Below are 23,151 nucleotides of genomic sequence, written 5' to 3' on the forward strand. Positions count from 1 at the left end.
CTCGCCAAGCACCCTCTATGTTGGTGTATTTGTGTGTGTTCAATGGGTTCTCTCAGGTAGGCTCAGTGCAAGATTTTGGTTCACTTTTAAGCAAAAGTGGCTTTATAAAACCCTTAGCAGGAACCCTTCTACTCTCCTTAGCGTCCATGGAAACAAATCTTTGGAGTTTAAATAAGCCTGAGGAACTAGCCTGGGACTCTGGAGATTCACGTTTGGTTAGGTGCTTTGCCACAGACTTCTTGTCTGACCTTGAGCAAGTCACTTATCACCCTGTGCCTGAGTCCCATTGCAGGACATCTGTGGTGAAGTTTGTGAGGCACATGGGTACTACGGTGCTGTAGAAGTGTGTAGAAATCTTCCTCAAGCAGTTTTTCCTCTTTCTCCACACTCAGCCTCCTTTGAACTCCTGTCTAGTGACTTGGTGTATTTTGTTCAGACTAAGCTGTAAAGGGCAGGAAATGTGTATAAATAATAATACCCTAGAGTTAGAAAGTGACGTATAGCATGCATATTACTTACATGATTTATAGACAGAACAATAATAGCAGGGAAGTACCTTTACACTATTGAGTTGGCCTTCCTAATTGTTAATTGTGGTGTTACTATCTAGAGCAGGGATGAGCAAACTTTTTGGCCGGAGGGCCACATTGGGGTTGCAAAACTGTATGGAGAGCTCTGTAGGGAAGGCTGTGCCTCCCCAAACAGCCTGGCCCCCACCCCCATCCGACCCCTCCCACTTCCTGCCCCCTGAGTGCCCCCCTCAAAACCTCCCACCCATCCAAAGCCCCCTGCTCCTTGTCCCCTGACTGCCCCCTCCCAGGACCCCCCCGCCCCTATCCAACCCCCTCTGCTCCCTGTCCCCTGACTACCCCGACCCCTATCCACACCCCCACCCCCTGAGAGGCCCCCTGGGACTCCCATACTTATCCAACCGCCCCCTGGGATCCCTCACCCCGGCTCCAGTCCCCTTCCCATGTCCCTCAGAGCAGCATGTCTGCCAGCCGGCCGGAGCCAGATGCACCGCCCAGCCGGAGCCAGACACGCTGCCGCACTGCCCTGCAGGAGCATGCAGCCCCGCTGTCCAGAGCACTGCCCATGTGGCTGCGGGGGAGGGGCCCGGGGTAGCTTCACCAGAAGGGAGCTCAAGGGCCGGGTAGGACGGTCCCGTGGGCCGTAGTTTGCCCACCTCTGATCTAGAGGCCCGCTTCATTATTTGCAGTTTAAATAAGGTTATATTTGTAGGTGAGAGATGGAAAATGTGTTTTACATATGGATAGGATTTATTCTGTTTGTGTGGAAATATAAATTAGGTTTGTTACAAAGGATAAACATCTCTATAATTGTTGATGACAAAAGTCTAAAGTGAAACTTTATTGTATAAGTTGAGATGCAGTAAGAAACTTAGTGGCAAAAATAGACTTTTAAAACCTCTAGCAATCTGTTAATAACATAGCCAAGGGTATTTGTTTTTTAAAGAGAAATAAGCATAGATTACACTCTGAAACCTATGTATGTTGTGTGACTCTTCCCAGTTTGACTGCATTTATAATGCACTCATCACTGGTGTCTTAAGTGCTGAGTTTGATGGCTCTTCTTTGGAGCTAGTCATCCAGCTGTCTGCGATGCGAGGTTGTGTAGACATGGTGTAACTACACAACCATTTTGCTAATGCACATGCCAAAGCGTAAAGTGTGGTTAAGGGCTGTACAGAGAACATAAATATGAGCAGATCTATTAGGGGTGGGGAAGTGAGTTTATGTGGGAATGAAGTTAAATGAACAGATGAGGCATTGGGGTATAATGACCATGCTGAAGGAAAAGGCAGAGGCTGAAATCACAGAATGTAAACCCTAAAATAAAGATGTGGATTTACGTTGACCAGCAGCTAGTAATTGGTGGCTGAGGGAAGAGAAAACTAATGACTGATTAGCCCAGCTTTGAATTCTGTGGAATGACTGGAATGCATGATTCATGTCAGGTCTAAATGACCTGGCTGTTTTCCTGGCGTAGGGTGCCCCGACAGTAAATGGGTGATATGAAAAATTATGATTATAACAGTTTTCCCAGGCAGCTTGGTATTTCCTGTACAGAAGCAGGTGGGGGAGGCAGATCTGGGACGAGAGAAGTTACGCATTCTTGAACGAGTGACTTATTGTAGGTAAACTGACTCTATCGACCTTGGTTGTTGATCATTAACAATCCAGAGATGACCCCGCTGTTAATCTACAACAGGGTCCAGCAGATGCCAAACAGCAGATAGTCACATTGGCTGGTAAAGGAGAATGAAAATGTTCCAAACGTTAGACTGGAGCAGGAGGGAGGTGGGCTTTGGTGTCTACAGTTAGAAACTTATTTCCACATGTAGCATCTAAATAGAAGTGATTTGATTTTTTTTTTTCCGGAGATGGTGAATACATGCAGCTCTCAATGACTTTCGCTGCAGCTGTAGGTCAGCGCCTCTAAAAATAAGGCCACTAATTTAAGTGCCTTACTCTAGAGGTCAAATCAGAGAGTTTTTGCACAGCCTTTTCAACCCCTGGTTACCCCTAAAGGTGTTAACGCACTAAAGTGGATCATCTAGACCAAGGGTCTCAAACACGTGGGCTACATGCAGCCCACAGGGTTATTTCAGGGAAGGGGTTGGAATTGGGGCAGGGAAGGCGTGGGAAGAGGCAGGGCATGGGCGGGGCCTCACAGAAGGGGTGGAGTGGGGGCGGGACAGCGGGGGGGTAGTCAGTGGTGCGGCCCTCAGGCCAATGTACTAATCCTGATGTGGCCCTTGTGGTCATTTGAGTTTGAGACCCCGATCTAGACCAATAGTTATGCTCGCTGTCCTTGTTCCCCTTCTGTCTGTTTATAGGTAGGGGACCACAAATTCAGCGCCCACCGGATCGTACTAGCAGCCTCCATCCCTTACTTTCATGCTATGTTTACAAATGACATGATGGAATGCAAACAGGATGAGATTGTCATGCAAGGAATGGATCCAAGGTAACTCCCTGGGGCAGCCAAGGAACCACAGCCAATACAGCTTGTCGATGATGTTTTTGCCGATCTCTGCACACAAATGCAAATGTATAGGTTTAGAAACGTGCCTTTAAGGGTTAAGATAAATCACATTTTTAAATAAATGTATGTTGCTACTAGCATCTTAGATTGTTATTAAGTTGAAATAATCTAATAGAGCTGAACGCAAGTGACCCTTTTTCTGCTCTTCTCCACCCTGTTTAGTGCACTAGAGGCTCTGATCAACTTTGCTTACAACGGACACCTAGCAATTGATCAGCAGAATGTTCAGTCTTTGCTGATGGGGGCAAGTTTCCTTCAGCTGCAAAATATCAAAGATGCCTGCTGTACCTTTCTCAGAGAGAGGTAAGGGTCCCCTTGGTCCTGTGCCTTTGACTGCTCCCTCAGAACGTGGGGTCATGGGTTCTGGTCTTGCTGTGGAACAGGGTGGTGGAATTGTGCTGTTAGAGCACAAGATGCTAAACTGTGGTCCTTCCTTCCAGTTGCTTGTGGTGGGTTCAGGAAAAAGTTAAATATCCTTTGGCCCTTTACAAGAAGGGTGGAGGAGGACTGTGTATCCTCATTCCATGTCCAGCTGTGGGCGGTGAGGCAGGCCCAGATGGGCATGAGTTACTGTCTGGAACAAAGGTCACATCACTCAAACTGGAAAATGGAAATGCTAAACTGACATGTTTAACTGCACTCAGTAAGGGTTCATTGTGCAGACTCTCTTACGAAGGGCTCTGCAGTTCTATTGCACTCTCTTGGTCCACTTCTTGAATGCAGCTGTAGAACAGTTTTATCACAGCTTTATATCTACCCTTAAAATGTTTCTCTGGGGTTTGATGTAGGACCTTGTACTGCCCATCATCATAATAGATCTGAGCACCTCAAACAGCGATTTTACCCTGTGAAATAGGAAGGGACTGTCCCCAGTTTACAGACTGGGAAACCAGGCACAGATCAAATGATTTATGAAAGGTACTACAGGGAGCCTGTGGAAGAGCAAGGAATTGATCCCAGGTCTTCTGAGTCCAGTCCAGTGCCTGAGCTACAAGACCATCTTAGTAATAAATGTCAAGATCCTACAAATCAAGGAGTTCGGTTAGTGTCTGGAAATATACCATACGTTCACCATTAGAAGTGTCAGGTACACTTAGTTTTTATGTTTTACTATGCCGTGTTCTTCTGCAGCTCTTCAGTTCATTCCATGGTATTGCACCAAACATACGTAATAAATGCAAAATCTCAACCAGTTTTTTTCATTCTGTATGGACTTATCCCAAAATGCATGATTCAGAGAAGAAATTTACTATGGGCCTGTTTCAGATGTTTCCATGTGAACCCAGGGGTTCTCTACTATGTGTAAAACATAGGTAATTAGCTCAAATAGTTAGTAAAATCATTACATACTTGGTTTTTCCTGGCAAAAAAATTAATTTTTGCACACTGGGCTCGGTACCAAACAGAGAGAACTGGGTTGCACTGGTGAAGTGCTGGGGCCACGCTTAGAGACTCAAATCCATTTTTAGGCACCTAAATAAAAGTGGCCTGATTCTTTTTCCCCCACAGGTTCTGAGCTGCCACAGTTCCACCTAAACTTAATGGGAGCTGCTTATGCTGAGCACCTTTGAATGGTGGGCCACTCTTACTGAGCTCTGAAATATGGATTTGAGAGGGTAGTTAAGGTTTTTATGTATAACGAGATACATTTGAAAATCAGTGGGCTTTGATCACTTGCCTCAGGAATAGCCAGAACATGCATGTCTAGTTCCAGTTTTTACAGGAAGGTTATGATGACTGGGGTTTTTTCTTATTTAACTTTGCTATGTGTTCCTGAGGATTTTCTGGGTGTTGGTGACCTCACAGTTTGCGAGGATTTAAAGTCCAAGGCTGTGTAAACCTTTGCTTGGCAGGTAATGACTTCGCTTTTCCTGCGCTCGCCATATCTAACTCTTTGCTTTGTAAAATACTCTTGGTTCACTCCATTATTAAACGTGCCACAGTGTTGTTTTAAATGTTTGGATCTTTATGCCCTGTAAGAGCTTGGCATTGCCAGACCTTCAGGGTTCTGTACCCATCCTCTCCGTGGTCATTGTTTGGATGCTCTGCTGATGTGCGCTCAGAATTGGTTATGTAAAGTTTGAAAGCAACCGTGAAGATTCCCTCTTCGGAGGATCAAATCCAAATAGGCAGCTTCATTGTGGTGGATCTCCCCTTGACCCCTTCTGAAGACTGCGGAAACTTGCACCTAGGGTTTATTTCCATTATTCAGACGTTGGGACTGAAAGAAGGAGGAAGAGTATAAAAGGGAGGTGCCCAAAATTTGACCTTTGGGCTAAAGGCAGTTTATGGAGTCTTTTAATGGTAACACACAGCCAGTAAGCTCTTAAATATGGAGGTGTGGTCCCTGGAAATGCTAAGCATGCGTGGCTCCATCTTGATCAGAGCATTCTGTTTTCTGCTTCTGTAGTGCATGGTCTTGGCTCAAAGCACTGAGTTTGCCCTGCTGTGGTACGGGTGACTTTGTGGTCCCCAGTTAGGCAAAAGTTGAGGTATCTCTGTCAGAGTCTGATTCTGGGCATTGTGTAGTGAGTTTAATAGTGAGGCAAGAGTGGTACCAAATGTTTCCACAAACTGTTTTCATTTGGGTTAGAATAAGAGAAACTAACAATAGTATTCTGACATGCCTCATATCCATATGACCCATAAATACTGTGAAACAACCAGAATGGTCATCTCCTGTTGAACAGAGATGCACGGATCTGGTGGCAGAATTTCTCTCTTATGTGGGAGTTTCCAAATCTCCCATAGTGTGGGCTTGATTTTCAGCATTTTTACAAGTTTTTAGAAACATCTGCGCCGAAAGTTCCTTGCACCACACAGCTGCCTGGAGCAATACTTTTTCAGTTCTTTTGTGCTGCTTTATGATGGCATGCAGCAGCACCTGTTCAGCTGATCTGATCACTAGTTCATTTCTGCAGGGATTGTTCCTGTATTCTGACCTTTAATAGCTAAAAGACATCCTCAGTAAAGCTTTATTGGTCAGGAAAATCAAGTAAGAAGAGGTGGCCAACATCTCACTTCAGTAATTAGCAAAGGTGTCTGATGAAAACAAACTATGTTTGTAAGTTTCTGAAGAACACGCTTACCCTTGCTGTCAAACCAACAGGTTTCATTCCTGGAATCTAAAGTTGTACTTATGCATGGAATAGACATTGTGTAGATTCTTGCACTGCTACTCCTCCTACATGTCACGCCCTGACTTTAGGAGGCCCGCCCGGGGAGAGCATGCATCAGTCTCCAGGTCCAGTCAGTCCTTGGTACTTCAGGGAATGTCAGCAAGGGGGCTTATTGTTCTTACGGTGCGATTTCCCCTGTCCTCTTAATTTGGCATGAGTCAATCTTCATGACTGTGCATACACTGGCCAGTTTAACCTGCAAACTGGTGTCTGTTGGAAGGGTGAGTTCTCTAATGTGGCACATCCATCAGTTTCACAAGGTTACACTTTCTCTGACGTTCAGTTTCCTTGATTCAATTTCAAATTCACTGCTTCTTTGGACCACATTCAAAATGTGTACATTGTTAACCCCTTTATTAAAATAACCTTATTTTGTATCCCCCAAGGCTTCATCCTAAGAACTGCCTAGGCGTACGTCAGTTTGCAGAAACCATGATGTGTGCCGTGCTCTACGAATCTGCCAACAGCTTCATCCACCAGCACTTTGTAGAGGTGTCCATGTCTGAAGAGTTCCTTGCTCTACCCTTCGAAGATGTGCTGGAGCTGGTTTCAAGGGAAGAGCTCAATGTCAAGTCTGAGGAGCAGGTATGTGCACCAGCTGGTAAATGGTATAGCAGAGGCAGCTTTTGCCACCAGAGGATTTGAAACCCTTGGGGCATAGCAAGATCTGGGTGAGAAGTTGAACTGGTCCATGTAGTGATCAAAGCTGAGAAGATGGCCTTGTTGTGGATGGTGGGTGTATGCCCTTTGCTAGAATAATGGTGCTCTGACTCTTTCACTCTGTACATAACTTGTGGGAATTGGGGCTTCTTTCAGCTTGGTTATCAGAACACTCTTCTGGGGAGCATCCGTTATTTGCGAAGCATGGCATTGAACTGTGCTGAAATGTTCGCAGCTGAGAACCCTTGACGTCCGGAACTCTAGTGACATCTTGAACTCTCGCTTTACTGAGTGAATTTCAGTTCTGTTGAAAGGTGCTGGGATCTCCGCCCTGGAGGCGATCTCTAGAACTACAGAATAAACAGTGTTTCAGCCTTATTCTGGAGGGATGCCTTCGAGATTCTCTACAGCATTTTGTAATGAATCTTCCTCCTGAAATTGCCAATGAGATGGTCGGTCGGGATGGTGGCTTACGTAATATGGAGGCCTTTGTACAAGGAACTGGACTGAATCACACCGAGTCACTTCACATAGGCCTCTGAATAACCATTGCCACTTTGACCCATAGCAGCAGCGATCCTGATTTGAACTGGAGATCTGCATCTGAAAGGCTCTGCATCTTGCTGCCAGTGTTCAAGCCATCCCATCCCCTGTGGTGGTTCGGGGGGCTTATTCCTAGAGAAAAATAGACTTTTAGAAAGTCTGGGTTGGAAAAAGAGGTCCCTGGTTAGAGGTATAGGTTAGGAATCATTAAAAAAGGGATAGAGAATAAGACGGAGAATATCTTATTGACCTTATATAAATCCATGGTATGCCCACATCTTGAATACTGTGTACAGATGTGGTCTCTTCATCTCAAAAAAGATATACTGGCATTACAAAAGTTTCAGAAAAGGGCAACTAAAATCATTAGGGGTTTGGAACAGGTCCCATATGAGGAGAGATTAAAGAGGCTAGGACTTTTCAGCTTGGAAAAGAGGAGACTAAGGCGGGCTATGGTAGAGGTATAGAAAATCATGAGTGGTATGGAGAAAGTGAATAAGGAAAAGTTATTTACTTGTTCACATGATATAAGAACTAGGGGCCACCAACTGAAATTAATGGGTAGCAGGTTTAAAACAAATAAAAGGAAGTTCTTCTTCACTCAGCGCAGAGTCAACCTGTGGAACTCCTTGCCTGAGGAGGTTGTGAAGGCTAGGACTATAACAGGGTTTAAAAAGAGAACTGGATAAATTCATGGAGGTTAAGTCCATTAATGGCTATTAGCTGGGATGGGTAAGGAATGGTGTCCCCAGCCTCTGTTTGTCAGAGAGTGGAGATGGATGGCAGGAGAGAGATCACTTGATCATTACCTGTTAGGTTCACTCCCTCTGGGACACCTGGCATGGGCCTCTGTCGGTAGACAGGATACTGGGCTGGATGGACCTTTGGTCTGACCCAGTATGGCCTTTCTTATGTATAAACATCAGGTCTGAATCGTCTTATCTCCTTAGAACCTCTTGTTCAAATTTCACACATGCTCAAATCAAGCCACCTTCTTCTGAGGCAGGTAAACTTTAGCACAGGCTTCGTATCTTTCATAAGATTTTAAAACAAGAGGTCCTCCCTGCTGTGTGAAGCAGTTATGATCCCATGACTCTCCTTGTGAGCAGCAAACTCTGTCCCAATGTCCTTGGTGACAGTTTTCCTTCTAACTGCTGTGCAGCATGCTGCCTGCCACCTTCCACCTCTGAGATGGTGTTGCATTTATTGTGGTGCAGCATACGGTTGAGTTGTCCAGTAGAACCTCAGAGTTACGAACACCAGAGTTATGAACTGATTGGTCAACCACATGCCTCATTTGGAACTGGAAGTACACAATCAGAGAGCAACAGAGATGAAAAAAAAGCAAACGAAGTACAGTACCGTGTTAAATGTAACCTACTAAAAAATACAGGGAAAGTTTTAAAAAAATGATTGGACAAGGTAAGGAAATGGTTCCTGTGCTTGTTTCATTTAAATTAAGATGGTTAAAAGCCGTATTTTTCTTCTGCATAGTAAAGTTTCAAGCTGTATTTAAGTCAGTGTTCAGTTGTAAACTTTTGAAGAAACAACCATAACGTTTTGTTCAGCGTTACAAACAACCTCCACTCCCAAGGTGTTCGTAACGCTGAGGTTCTACTGTACAACATTTTGGGGTCTTCTGGGGTGCAAGTTGCGTTTAAAGATATGACTACCAGCTGATCTGTTGGAGAAATACTTTATGCTAGAAACCTCTAGAGAACGGAAGTGGGAGGTTCTGGCTTTGTCCAGTGTAAATGAAAGGCTTGGAAACGACGTGTGTGGCTATCCAAATTTTTTCCATGACAACCCAATATTTAGCATGTGTGCATGATGCTTAGTGGCAGGGTTACACCACAAGGTGGCAGCAGTAACCACAAATGCCAATAATCAGATGTTTACAAAGCAAAACTTTTTCTGGTAATCTCTTAATTCAGTTCTTGGGAGAAGGGGGCCGAACTGTGTAAATTGTTGGCCTTCAAGGCATTAATGCTGTTCCACATCAGTATTGTGGACACCTCGGTTCAAATTCCTATCTACTGCTGATCAGCCCAGCAGGATCTCTGGATGCATGGCAGCAGCCTGGTTAGACCAATGGGACAATGCCCCCTGAAATGGAAGCTCTCAGCTGCATGCCCAGAAGGTCAACACACTGGGGCTATTTCAGACCAATGGGTGGGGAATTAATTCCAAATCTGGGCCCTTATGAAGAATGCCCTGCGTTATAGAGGACCCCTCTGGTGAATTCAGGAACGGCATTGATGGCCTCTGTGATTGAAAGGTGTATGCTAAGAATGGGGAAGGAATAATGTGGTGAGCTGGGTGTTAGTGGAGACATGCTGGGCTCTGAGTGGCAAAGTGTTAGTATCTTTGCTCTAGATCCCTCAAGTGACTTCTGTTTTCCTGAACACCTGTGTTCCTTGGCGAAACGTTCCTTTTGTTACAGTCCATCTGTTCAAGTTTGTCTTCATCCCGCCTTTTGTGAGCTGCTTCAGGACAGAGAAAACAAAATCTCGTGTCTACCCGAAGTGCAGAGACCTACCAAAGAAATGGCTCCTCTCTCTTCTGGCAGGTATTCGAAGCTGCGTTAGCCTGGGTCCGGTACGAGCGAGATCAGAGGGAACCCTACTTACCTGAGCTACTGTCCAAAATCCGACTGCCCCTTTGTCGACCTCAGTTCCTCACTGATCGTGTGCAACAAGATGACCTTGTCCGCTGCTGCCACAAATGCCGGTGAGCACTTGTGGGCTGTTCAGGAGATGTCCAGTGTGTGTGGGCCTCCATGCTGATAGTGTGTTGGAGTGGCTGTCCCAGAGCCTGAAATCCTCTCCCCATGAAGTGGGAGCGCCACACACAGGAGAAGAGCGATTCCCTCGTGCTGCCTGCTGACGAGGCTAAGCCAGCATCTGCAAGGATTAGCTCTGCAGGGTAGAGAAGAGATCAGTTGACATAATCATTGGCGACCTCAGCAGAGGGACCAGTTTGGATGGTGGTCCCAAGACCCACCAAACTATCGTTCTAATGTTTGGTCTTAATTTCAGGGACCTGGTGGATGAAGCAAAAGACTATCACCTAATGCCAGAACGCCGGCCGCACCTCCCGGCATTCAAGACGCGTCCCCGGTGCTGCACATCGATCGCAGGATTGATTTATGCTGTTGGAGGTCTTAATTCAGCAGGTACCTTGCATATCCACTTCCCACAGCTACCAAGTGACGAGTACATTGAGTAACAGCATCAGATTGTAAACGTCATGCTTCACCCATAAAACGTTGAGCGGTCTCTCCTGCTCTTCCCTTTTTCTGTAGCCCTTTGACACTCAGGCCATCCCGCCGACAGAATGCTGAAGGGGGCTGTGGTCGGTTGTTGAACGTTTTTCACTCTAGGAATGCTGGGTGGATTGTTCAGGGATATTGTTTCCAGTGTGTGTGAAACTGCACCAACTTGTTGCATTTGTCTCTTTAAAATTATGGGCTCCAGTGTAAGTGTGGAGAACCCCGAAGGCAGTAATAGAAGAACATATTGGCAGCATTAATGCATTGCATTCAAGCGTACAACAGGTAAAATAATTGCCGTGCTCTTTGGTCTGTTTCAAAGAAGTCAAGTCTCTGTAGTAAAGGCAGTTTCCTTTTCCATTATGAACCTTTCCGTTGTACCTTAACCATGAAAACATGGCTCGTGCCACGCAAGGCTTCATTGTGGGAACAAGAGCATGTGTTAGTTCAACTTCTCTTTGATTCAGGTACACATGGAGTCACTCCAAGGACAGTATGCTCCCCATTATCCCATTAACACAAGTTCTATTCAACTAATCAGGAGTTTGGATGGGCGAGAGGACAGGAACCTCTTCCTCGCAGTCCTGGCCAGGGGTCTCTGCACTGCCCTGCTCGTTTGCTCCCATGACACTGGGATTGCAGAGGGCTCGCTGTGCTGACGCAGAGCCATTGACACCCAAGCCTTTCAGACCCGAAGGGGTGAGGCAGAGCAGAGATCCCTGACCAGGACTCTGCCCTGCCAGGACTGCAGCCTTCCCTGCACCTGGTGCCTGCAGGGATCAGATGTCATCAGCCCTGCAGCAGTGGAAGGAGCCCTCTGCAGCTCTGCTGTCACAGCCCCGCTCGTTCCCTTCCAGGACTGCCAGGCTGCAGCGGGTTCCCTGCGCTGCCCCAGGAGCCGTTCAGCAGCAGGGCAGCCTCCCCTCTGGACAGGGACTCGTCCTCCTCGCAGTCCTGGACAGGGGTCTCTCCTCAGTGAGCCGAGCCTTCCAGTTATCCAAACCCTTGCCTTGTCCCCCATCGTGAGAGCCACGGGGGACAAGGAAGGGATTTGATAACGCGGAGGTTCAGCTAGTAGGATCTCGGATAAACTGGACTTTACCATAGTTCTTTAGGCCCATAATCATCCTGCATAAACCCAGGAAACTTACAGTCCCTTTTAAAATGCCATGCAGCAGCCCACTAATGCCACGGATCCAGTGAACACACGCATACTACAGGGCTGCCTCATGAGGCCTGGATTCCGTACCCTAGAAGGATGAGGTCAGCCATGCGGGAGTGGTGCTGCTGTGATTCCAGGGAGTCGACTGGCCCCTGCGATGTTAATTGTTAAGTCACAAAGCCTGGTACCTGCTGTGAGGGTCCTGCCAGCGGTTTGATTGCAGGGGCAGGGTGTAAGGAGTCCGCAAACATTTTGGATTGTGGAGCCCAGATTTACAGGAACTCCCTCCAATGTTGAGCAGTTCCCCATCAGGGCTGGGTGGAGATGGGGCCGATGTGCTGATGGGGTATTCTGGCACCTGCTAACATTTATGTAGGAATGTGGCCATGCCAGGGCTGAGGAGGCTACGCCAAACCGGAGACTCAAGTAGGGACCATTTAGAGGCTCCACTATCATCCCTTGGCCTGGGGGGCAAGATCCCTTCCCTACTGCCGCCTACACAGGCCATCCCTACAGATACTCAAGGCACTGAGCCCAGAGTTTTTCCCTTAACACTCAGAGCGCGAACCCTGTATCCCCATCATCCTTCCTTGCATGGATGAACAGATGGGAAAAGTCCATCGCTTTCTGCTTCTGCCCCCATTCAGCAGAGGCTCCACAAAGAAAAAAAATCTGTCACTTTTTTTAATTTGAGTAGCAAATTTTTATGCAGGTGATTCACTGAACGTGGTGGAAGTCTTCGACCCCATTGCAAATCACTGGGAGAAGTGCCAGCCGATGACGACGGCACGCAGCCGAGTGGGTGTGGCTGTGGTGAATGGACTCTTGTATGCCATTGGTGGATACGATGGCCAGTTAAGACTGAGTACAGTGGAAGTTTATAACCCAGAGATGGATTCTTGGTCCAAAGTAGGAAGCATGAACAGCAAACGAAGGTACGTGAGACATACACCCCGTTCCGTACAAAGAATTTGAGGGGAGGAAGAGATGAAATGTTCACAAGGGCAGGGAAAAATCTAGGAATCAGTAGTGCTGAAAATGGCTGAGGTGACCAGGGAGATCAGAGTTTGTAGGGCGATACAGTAGGAAAAAGATCAAAGGAATGGAACAGGAAGGGAGTAGTTGCGCTTTGCATAACTCTGGTGGAAGCGCACTTGGGATGTTACATTCTGTTCTGGGCTCCTCTTTACCAGAATGACTCACTGGAGGGAGTTCAGAGAACATCAGCGCGAGTCTAGAGGGATTGATGTACGAGGAAAGATATGAAGAGCTACATATGTATGGTGTGGCCTCACAGTGACCAAGGGCGGAGAAAGAACTCTTATTGGTGTCAGCGTCTGAGAGAGAATTATTTGTGGTGGCACAAAGAAAAATAAGATGAAATTGAGACAGGGCAGACAGGCTGATTATCAGAGAGAATTTCTGGTAGATCTATAAGGATGTGGAATAGATATCCCAAAGGAAGTAGCGGAAGCCATGTTGCTTGGGACCTTTTTAAAACTAGCCTGGATAAAGCAGTGGAAAATGTGTTGTAGGGAATACTCATTCACTGGCAGGCAGGGTGATGGACACATGGGTCTTCTGTCTCTTCGGTGCACTCATGCATCGCTGAGCATATAGACTCCTCCACTGGAAAGTGCAGTCAATTTACACAATGCAGGGCTTGCAGTCCAGGCTTTGCAAAATGAGTCCTGAGTGATTTTATCTCTGAGCAGATCTGGTGGTTTATATGCTGAGCAAGGGGAAGTTGGTTCAGTTCACACCAACCTAGGAATTATGTTGTGGTGGCACTTGGAAAGGCACACTGCATTATGTGGTCAACAATGTGAAAACCCACCTATTAACTCTCATGGCAGCACTGTCCCTGCCTCCACAGCAGCCTGTGGCTCGTCTGTCTCCTTCCAAATTTAAACGTGTTTGTGGCTTCCAGTGTTTTTACTCTGGTTTCTTTTTGCTGCTCCTCAGTCACTGAGCGTTCTTAAATTGCCCACTTCTGCTAGCTTTGCAGCACGTCTTCCCCATAATCGTTTGTGCCTGATTTTAATGTGGTTTCAAATGCTAATCACTTGGGAAGAGTATATTGCCTGTATCTTGTTACTTGAAATTCTGTTTGTAACCCGGATACTTGGTGGCACCAGTGCGATTCTGCTGGGATTGCGCTCATTCAGGGTGGTTAGCTGCTCTGTGCAAGCAAATACAATTTAAAATCTGTAGTGCACAATCCAGGAGTTAAGCAGGTTGTGCCAAGTAAGCCCTGTTCAGACTGGTAGACGGCCAAGACTTTAGGTCTGGCTCTGGAGACGATCTTGAGTGTAAAGTCCTGAAACCATTTCCACGCACATCATAATCTCGAGTAGGAAAACTGTTTTTCCATAGCTATGAGGTTCCTTGTGTGGAGCTTTTCCCACAGTAAGACGACTGCTTTTCTTCCGTAGTAGGCTTATTCTGCTCTTTGCACCAGTAACGAAGCGGCTGAGTTTGCTAATCCCCTAAACAACCTTCTGGGCTGCAACCCTGCCATGAGGATCCTGTTCTGCTTGCACTTTACTAGAGTGTGCATCATGAGAGTGTTGTCCTTTCACCCTCGCTAAAACTTAGTCTTTTGAAGCAAAGCAGAGTGGGTGTCCATAAGAGGGTGTTTTACACAGAGCAGAGTGCACCTGAAGGATTGTATCCAAGAGCTTGGCTTTTGCAGTCCATAATGGTTTTCTCATTGCAAGATGAGTGCTAAGAGGAAGGTGGTGGAAGAACTTAAATGTGAAACTGAAGGTTTAATTTGAAGGTGGAATTCCATTATCCCATTGTCTCGTTCCTTAACGTGCATTTTGAGCCAGATGTTTAACTGTCAAATACAGTGGAGGGGTGACCAACTTAATGGAGGTGACACTGGTACAGTAAAGCAGTAAAGGGTTTTATACTGAAGCCCATCACCATAGTACCTGAGCATCTTCCACATAAAATCAACCTCAAGAGCAAAGTCCTTAGTGGACTTCATGGAGTCTATGGCACATCTCTCTTTTCAGGGCCAAAGCTCTTCTTGGGGTAAGGTTTGTATTTTGGGATAGGATTTGGAAGTGGTTTGGGGAAAAAAAGGGGACATTTGTATTGGGACGTTACATTTGTGGCATTAAAGGTCTGTTACCGTGAAACCAGCTTTGGGGCCAGACAAGTAGTTTAGCAGACCGGTAATGGGATACTGAGCCTTTCACTCACAGGCTGGTTGGTTGATTCCATATTAGGTCAGTAGTGACCAAAGTGTGCTCAGTTGAGATGGCCATCTTAAACCACTTCCTAGTTTGCAAAACCTCCACCACCAGTCAGCTCCATGGGTAGCCACACTTGGTAGAGTTGAAAAGGAACAAAGACGAAATGTTTCGCTCCCTAGAGTTGAGTCTTTCAGGGCAGGGTTGAGGCGCATTTGCAGAATGTTATAAACAATTTCTCTACATCTCTCAAGCTGTTTTCTAACTGGCGGCAGTTGACTTTATTCGTGAACGTCCCCGTGTCAGCTTGATGCTGTGGTCTTGGGGGCTATATAAATAGGCAGTTCGGTAGCTGTATCTCTCGACCTGATTGTCAGACTTGTTCAGCTGTTTCATCCACCAGGTGTCAGCCAAGATGTGTTGAAAAAATGTGTTTCATAATTCAACATGGGTCATTTACCCAAAGGAATCTAACCTGGTGGTTGTGCGTTCATTGCAGTGCAATGGGAACAGTAGTGCTGGATGGGCAGATCTATGTGTGCGGTGGGTATGATGGAAACTCATCCCTCAACTCCGTGGAGACGTACTCACCAGAAACAGACAGGTAGGAGCTTCTAAACGTACTACTGCTTCTCCCACTGGGTTCTGCCCTTCTCCTGAAGCATAGAAGTAACAGCCGAGAGCACTGTTTTTGAAACCGATGAGCTACAGTATGCTGAAAAACCTTTTATTTCCTGTATAGCAACTATATTTGGCTTCAAACCATGCGCACTCGCTTGAGAGAAGTGAATGGAGTAAAGCTTTGATACAAAGCTAAGGCCCTTCGTTTTCAGGGTTTACTGATTTTTTTCCCCCCACCTAAATTTTGGACCATCCAGGTACATGGAAATACCGATTTGTGTTAAGAAAATTCAATACATTACATGAGAGATCTATTTGTTAATATCCAAATAGTTGAAGTGTAAATGCAAGACTGTTAAAGTAAGATGACATAGTCGAAGACACATTTGTATGTCCTGTTAACATACAATTCATGAAATAAACCACAGCATTATTTTTACTTTTAATACTCTTCCTTTTCCCTATGTTGCTTTTTTCTGTCCTCCCGTTCCCCAGTATTAACTCCAGTATTTACCCAATAATCAGTGAAGCTAATTTATTGTGCTGGTATTCACCCAATTATTAATCTTTATAGTAAACACTGATAAATTCTAGGGAAATATTTTGTTTATTTAAACAAAATAAAATCTGAGAACGAAGGGCCTTGTGCGGAGCTTATAGATGGTGGAGTGAAAAGTACTAGAAACTCAGTACCTGAAAGGCTTCTGGGTCTCCTGAAAGCTTTGTATAATCCATGGAGCAGCTCATTGAATGTGTTTATGTGGAGATACATGTGCTCTGCCTATGGAAGGAAGAGACTCTTGCACTTCTGCTGTTTGCTTGTCTCTTGGCAAGGTGGACGGTAGCAACTCCCATGAGTTCGAATCGCAGCGCGGCTGGAGTCACCGTGTTCGAAGGCAGGATCTATGTGTCTGGAGGGCATGACGGTTTACAAATTTTCAGCAGTGTAAGTCTGAATCTCAGAGCCAGTTCTGCACCACTTTGATTTCTTGTAACTTTGTGCCATGAAGTTGGACTAATAGCACTGACCAGAGATCGGTAAAAGGGCAGGTGGGAAAGCTCACACAGCTCCCTAATCTAAGCATACAGCTCCTTAGTCCTTATCTTTAATGTCACCTGTTGATTTAGTTCTGGATGATCCCTGAGCAGGGACCGCTAACTGAGCCAAACAAATACCCACTGGAGGCTAGACTGAGAGAGTGCAACTCCTGCTCACTTCTGGCCTGAGCCAAGAATTGAGCCTCTTTCCAGAAGTGAGACTGCTGCACAAGTCGACTCTGCTCTCACCATTTCCTCCCTCTTCATTTAGTAAATCATTTTAGCCAGCCTTGTGTCTTTGGTCCTTAGTGTTTCAAGCACCATTAAAATTCCCAGATGCCTACATTTGTTACATCTGCTTTCTTTGCCTGTTTGTGGGATGTCATTTCAGAAACTCCCGTGACCCGTTAAACAAACTCAGAAGTGGGAGCTGCACGTGCAGGACAGAGCTGCTATTCCTAGTCTGATTCCAGTCTCAGTCCTAACTTACAGACTTCCTTATATTTTTTTTTTATTCAGAAAAGTCTGTTATGGGGGATCTCTTCTGCCCTACTGGGAACAGAAGTGTGGTTTGTTGTATCTGAATGAGTCTTGCCACCCATTAACTGCTCTTGGAACATTAGCTTGTCAGTTGGAGGCCCAGCCTTTAGACTGGGCTGTAATATTGACTATTACTGCCTTCCCTAGCTGACTAGGGAAAAATCTTATTGTTTGGCAGCCTGGGATGCCCAAAAGCTGAATCTGGGCTAACATATCGGCCTGCCTGGACCACAACTTTGCCATGTTCCTCCTTGAGCTCCGCCAGTTAGGTCTAACGCTGCAGTTCAAGAAGAGGGGTGATGGACCATGCACTCCAGAGCTACCACAGATACATTCTGGCCACCCTATTTTCTTGTTGAAAAACCATTTTGAGATCCAAGTTGTCCTCGTACAAGTCTAGATAAAATTATTACAAGGTGGGAGTGCACAACTGGTTGAAAAACCGTACTCAAGAGTGATTATGAATGTTCACTGTCAGTCTGGGAGGACATATCTAGTGGGGTCCAGCAGGGGTCTGTCCTGGGTCTGGTGCTATTCTATATTTTTATTAATGACTTGGATAATGGAGTAGGAAGCTTGCTTATAAAATTTGCTGATGGCACCAAGCTGGGAGGGGTTGCAAGCACTTCGGAGGACAAGATTAGAAATCAAAATCACCTTAATAAACTGGTGAATTGTCTGAAAACAACACGATGCAATTGAATAAAGACAAGTGCAAAGTAGTATACTTAGGAAAGAAAAATCCAATGCACAACTACAGAATGGGGAATAACTGGCTAGGCAGTTGTACTGCAGAAAAGGAACTGGGAGTTATAGGGGATTACAAATTGGATAGGAGCCAACAATGTGATAGAGTTGCAAAAAAGGCAAATATCATTCTGGAGTGCATTGATAGGAGTGTCATATATAAGACACAGGAAGTGATTGTCCCAGTCTAGTAAGTGCAGGTGAGGCCTCAGTTGGAGTATTGTCCAATTTTAGGCACCACACTTTAAGAAAGATGCGGACAGACTGGAGAGAGTCCAGAGGAGAGCAACAAAAATGATAAAAGGTTTCGAAAACTTGACATAAGGTTATGAGGAAAGATTAAAAAACACTGGGCATGTTGTTTCTTGTGAAAAGGAGACTCTGTGGGGGTGGGAGGGCCTGATAAATCCTCAAATATGTTAAGGGCCATTATAAAGAGGACGGTGATCAATTGTCCTACCTTTGGACATGAAGAACAAAAAGTAATGGGCTTAGTCTGCAAGCAAGGAAGATTTAGGTTATATATTACGAAAACTTTCCAACTATAAGGATACTTAGGCACGGGAATAGAGTCCCATTGGAGGCTGTGGAATCCCTATCATTGGAGTTTTTAAAGAATGAGGTTAGACAAACACCTGTCAGGGATGGTCTAGCAAGTTGGGGCTGGACTAGATGACCTGTTCCACCCCTACGAGTCTATGCTTTTATATGCCATAAGAAAGGTTAGCAAGAATAACTGAAAGCTGAAGCCAGTCAAGTTCAAATTAGACATTAGGCCTGCTTTTTTTTAACTCTGAGGGTGATTAACCATTGACGCCACCTACTGAAGGAGGTGGTGGAGTCACCACCACCATATCTCCAAACGAAGACTAGCTGCCTTTCTGGAAGATGCTTTATCCAAGTGCAAGTTATTGGGCTTTCTACAGGTATAACTGGATGAAATTTAGTGGCCTGTGTTAAACAGGAGGCCGGACGAGATGAATTGATGGTCCCTTTCGGCCTTAAACTCTAAATCTGTGAAGTCATGATAAAAATTTCTGAGTCTGCCTGTAATTATCTTCAGTGACATATACTTACCTAGGCTCAAGGGCAGCTCTCATTCGTTGTCCATGTGCAACCCGCAATGCAGGTTTCTGAATGCCAGGACCCCTCAATGTGTTGACACTCTCTTAACTGCAGGTGGAGTACTACAACCATCACACAGCAACGTGGCACCCCGTCGCAAGTATGCTGAACAAGCGGTGTCGGCACGGAGCCGCTTCCCTGGGCAGCAAGATGTTTGTCTGTGGCGGCTACGATGGGTCCGGCTTCCTCAGCATCGCCGAGGTGTACAGCTCCATGGCAGATCAGTGGTACTTGATCGTCCCGATGAACACCCGACGGAGCCGCGTCTCCCTGGTAGCCAACTGCGGCCGCCTGTATTGCGTGGGTGGCTATGATGGACAGTCCAACCTGAGCTCGGTGGAGATGTACGACCCAGAAACCAACCGCTGGACGTTCATGGCCCCTATGGTGTGCCACGAGGGAGGGGTTGGTGTGGGGTGCGTACCACTCCTCACCATCTGAGAAGGAAGCATTGGCATCCATCTCCAAGCAACAATCTCTGGAGAGGTTTAGCGAGGGTTTTGTGATGGGATCTATCCAGAGGTACATTTCTAGATGCTCAAGTGTCATTCACGAACACAAACAGTTAAAAAGAAAGTCACCCTGCGATTTTTCCAGGCTGAGGCTCTGCCACAGTTGAATATTCACCGTTCAGACCATGTGTGTGTAACCCCTACTCCCTTCCCTCCCCCCACACTCTAGTCATTACGTGGATCTAAGGCTAGGCAGATGCTTCCTTCTCCTAGCCTTTGCTTCAGGTACTGCATTGATCAAGATGTGGTCTACTTCTGGTTATGCTGTTGGGAAGCAGTGGAGCAGTCTATGTTGGTTTGACCCTGCATAAACTAATATTGGCCAGATCAGTGGGAGAGAGTGTGTATGCAGTATGTTCAGGGCAAATGACCCTAATGCCACAGTTCAGTTTATTATTAACTACAGTAGCTTGAGTATTACAAACAGTCCAGTTCATTCTGTTTAGTTACCAAGCACGTTGGATTTTACCCACCCTTACAAAACAGGAGGGGCTTTCTCACCAATATTGGTTGTTAGAAGCCCATGTGTGGGGTAATCCTTGGAAATGCATTGCTTCTTAATTTCTGAGGATCTATCCCTATGACCAATGTATTTAATTTACTTCTTTTGAATGTAATTTACTTTGTTCTGTTGAATCAGGAAAATTGGATGTAAGCATTAAGGGAGGATGACAAATGTTTTCCCCTCTCAAATTCTCAAAAAAACAAAAAAAAAATAGATTAAAACATCGAACTGTTCTAAAAGACTGCTGAGGAAAAAAATTGAATATAAATGACACTAGCAGCAAACTTATATTTAAATAGGAAAACTGCCAAAATGTTCTTTTTTTTTAAATTAAATCTGTTTTAAAGCTTTTTTCCTTTCACAAAACTTAGGCATTGGTTTCCAAAATACATATTAGAAACAGCTGGATTCCAGTATGGTCAAGATCTGTCCTTTTGATCTTTTGCGCAAAGATGAAAATGTAGCACCTCACATGTGCTTTGTTTTGGAAAGTTCCTGCTGTGCATTCAGATGTTTTTGATTTCACAAAAATGTTGTGTGGGTTTTGAAATATGCACTTGGCCTGCTGTGTTGTGAGCTCTTGTGTTTGTTGTTGGTCTGTTTGACAGCTGCCGTTCACTTAAGAAAGCTCAAATACAGACTGAGCCTTCACAGAGAAATAACGCCGAGGGATAGACAATAAGGGTTTGTGCAAGGGACATAACTTGGGCCCCAGGAAAATTGCACGTGCACAAACTTTCAGCACAGCCGAAGGTTTTGTTAAATCAGTGTCTAGCTTTTTCTGTTTAGCTACACTGGAAAGATCTTTACAGCACGCTTGGTTGATGATCTGTTAACCTAGCCATGCAGCCATCTTTTTACAGCCAAACAATGACAGTTGCAAAAGTGTGATACTGTCAACATCCTTCACTTAAAGGAGAGATGAATGTGAAAGACTATTAGCGACCAAGCAGACAGTCTGGTCTTTCCCCAGGAGTCCGTGCCCATATGTTCCCCACTGTTGTTTTCCTGTCATGCAGCCTACACTGGCAGAAGATGAGGTGTTCTCTTCCCCTTCTTCCTTGGTTCTTTGCCTTTTTAATATCCCTGTCTCTCCTCTTCTGTAACAATTGCAAATGGAAGAACACATGGATCCTTGTGTTCTTACTGCAGCGGCACGTACCACCTGACAGAGATGCTTTGGAGTCTTCGCACCTGCACCTTTGCCCTGGAAACTTGTCAGATGCCTTTATGATGCATGTTCTCCTTTGCAGACCTGGGGAGTGGATGACTGGGTCCAAGTCTAAGTTGGAGTCTCGTCCTACATTGCTGGCCGTGTAGCTACTTCAGGCACCGAGATGCGGCTTTACAATTATTTTTTTTATATATATATATATATATATATATATCAAGGTTACAAACTTTGCCACTTTTTTGGAAGTAGGTCATCCCACAATGATTTGATTGAGGTAAATGTGAGTGGCCAGCACATGGTATGGTTATGTATTCTAACTGGACAAGTCGTCGGAGTTCTCTCAGGACTGGGAGGAGGACAGTTCTTTGAAACCTTCTTTTGTGCTAAATCAAGAAGCAACAAAGTTTTCAAAATCCAAGTAGGTCTGTGACCACTTTAGTCAGTCTAAGCGTGAAGCCAGCATTCTGCATTAACTTACATCAGAGCGGGGTTAGAGGAACGCATGACACTGACAGCCTATGCATATACAATATCTAGACGCAACAGGACGAGGGAAGGACAGCGTGGCCTAGGAGAGACCCCTTTGAACTCGGGGATAATATTATAAAATGATGTGAAATGTATTTATTAGCTCTTCAGTATTTCACTTGCATGAATATGGTCTGCCATTAATCTAGGGCTTCCTTCTCAACCTACTTCCTCCTGTATGATCCTTTAGTGAAGCCCTGGTCACAGTCTGTGAATACGCCAACACAGGCTTCTGATGGGACGAGCAGCTGGGAAGGAAAGGATGCTGTATTCAAACACTAATCTCTTCCATTGACACACAGGGACACGGGGGAATGATAAATATATGTCCATTTCTTTTTGTGTGCGCTTTTTTATGTTTGAACCTTCCTCTGCAAGGGCCAGATCTTGTCAGACCTGGAGCACCCTAATTTCTGTCATTCAGTGGGATCTGAGCGTGCTCTGCATCTCTTCAAACGGGGTCCTGAGTCTGAATTTCTGGGCTTTGTTGGTTTTTTTGTTCATATCAAAAACCTCAGTGCTGCTTAGATTTTTTTTACTTTGGGTGTGGATGTGGATGTCTCTATATTCAGGTACCATGTATATTGTAGATGTATAATATGAGCGTGTGTGGTTATAAATGTGGGTGCTCTGTCTAGGTATCGATATCTATTTCCTGTTTGTATGCATTTACCAACCAATGGATCATGCTTGAGGATAAACATTCATTTGGCATTTCCATGCTGTTAAGACTTTTTTTAAACGTCGGCATCAAAACTAAGGTAGTTTTCAGGCCATGAGCTGAAAGGTGGTAGAAAAATAAAATTGTTGTTTGCCATTAGCTGCAAGGCTTTTAAACTATGTATCTTGGGGAAGGAGTGTGTGTGGCGGGGGAAGGGGGAATTTTAGGTTTATTTGCTTTTGAAAGTAAAGGGTGTGGCAAGGAAGGAATTAGCAATTTCTTTCTGTCCTATTCATCTTCCCAACTTGTGTTTTCCACTCTCAGCCAAGCCTCACCAGCAAGGGTTTGATTGAGCAGATTTCTTTAGGGGCCCATTGACCTGTCTATTAATACTAGAGTTTCCGTGTCTTTCTTAGCAGCGGTGTTGCATTGATACAGCAAGGCTCAGCAGTTATCGAGTCATTTGGTGCCCGCTTCTGTAGAGCAACTATGGTGATAATCATGGGGTTGCTCTCCTAGGGGAGAGGATTGTTTGTCCCCTGCCCATATGTTAATCCATCATCCCAAATTTTCCCCCTCAGCAAGAATGTATTTGCATCACTGAGTGCGTAGA

General features: G+C 45.3%; 1 protein-coding gene across 2 annotated transcripts in view; it reads left to right on the forward strand.

Moving 5' to 3' along the window:
- Positions 1–22,595, forward strand: part of KLHL18 (kelch like family member 18) — a 36,770-nt gene extending 14,175 nt beyond the window's left edge. Inside the window, exons 2-10 of one of the 2 annotated variants that reach the window (XM_048837350.2) lie at positions 2,861–2,991; positions 3,232–3,372; positions 6,635–6,833; positions 10,021–10,181; positions 10,490–10,626; positions 12,582–12,819; positions 15,587–15,691; positions 16,543–16,654; positions 19,213–22,595. In XM_048837350.2, the coding sequence (XP_048693307.2) occupies positions 2,861–2,991; positions 3,232–3,372; positions 6,635–6,833; positions 10,021–10,181; positions 10,490–10,626; positions 12,582–12,819; positions 15,587–15,691; positions 16,543–16,654; positions 19,213–19,599 (1,611 nt within the window). In that variant the 3' untranslated portion in view covers positions 19,600–22,595. The remainder of the gene's footprint in view (positions 1–2,860; positions 2,992–3,231; positions 3,373–6,634; positions 6,834–10,020; positions 10,182–10,489; positions 10,627–12,581; positions 12,820–15,586; positions 15,692–16,542; positions 16,655–19,212) is intronic. The other variant, XM_048837351.2, reaches the window with a different exon arrangement.
- Positions 22,596–23,151: the final 556 nt, after the last annotated feature.

This window comes from Caretta caretta, chromosome 2, assembly GCF_965140235.1.
Source record: "Caretta caretta isolate rCarCar2 chromosome 2, rCarCar1.hap1, whole genome shotgun sequence".
Taxonomy (NCBI): domain Eukaryota; kingdom Metazoa; phylum Chordata; order Testudines; family Cheloniidae; genus Caretta; species Caretta caretta.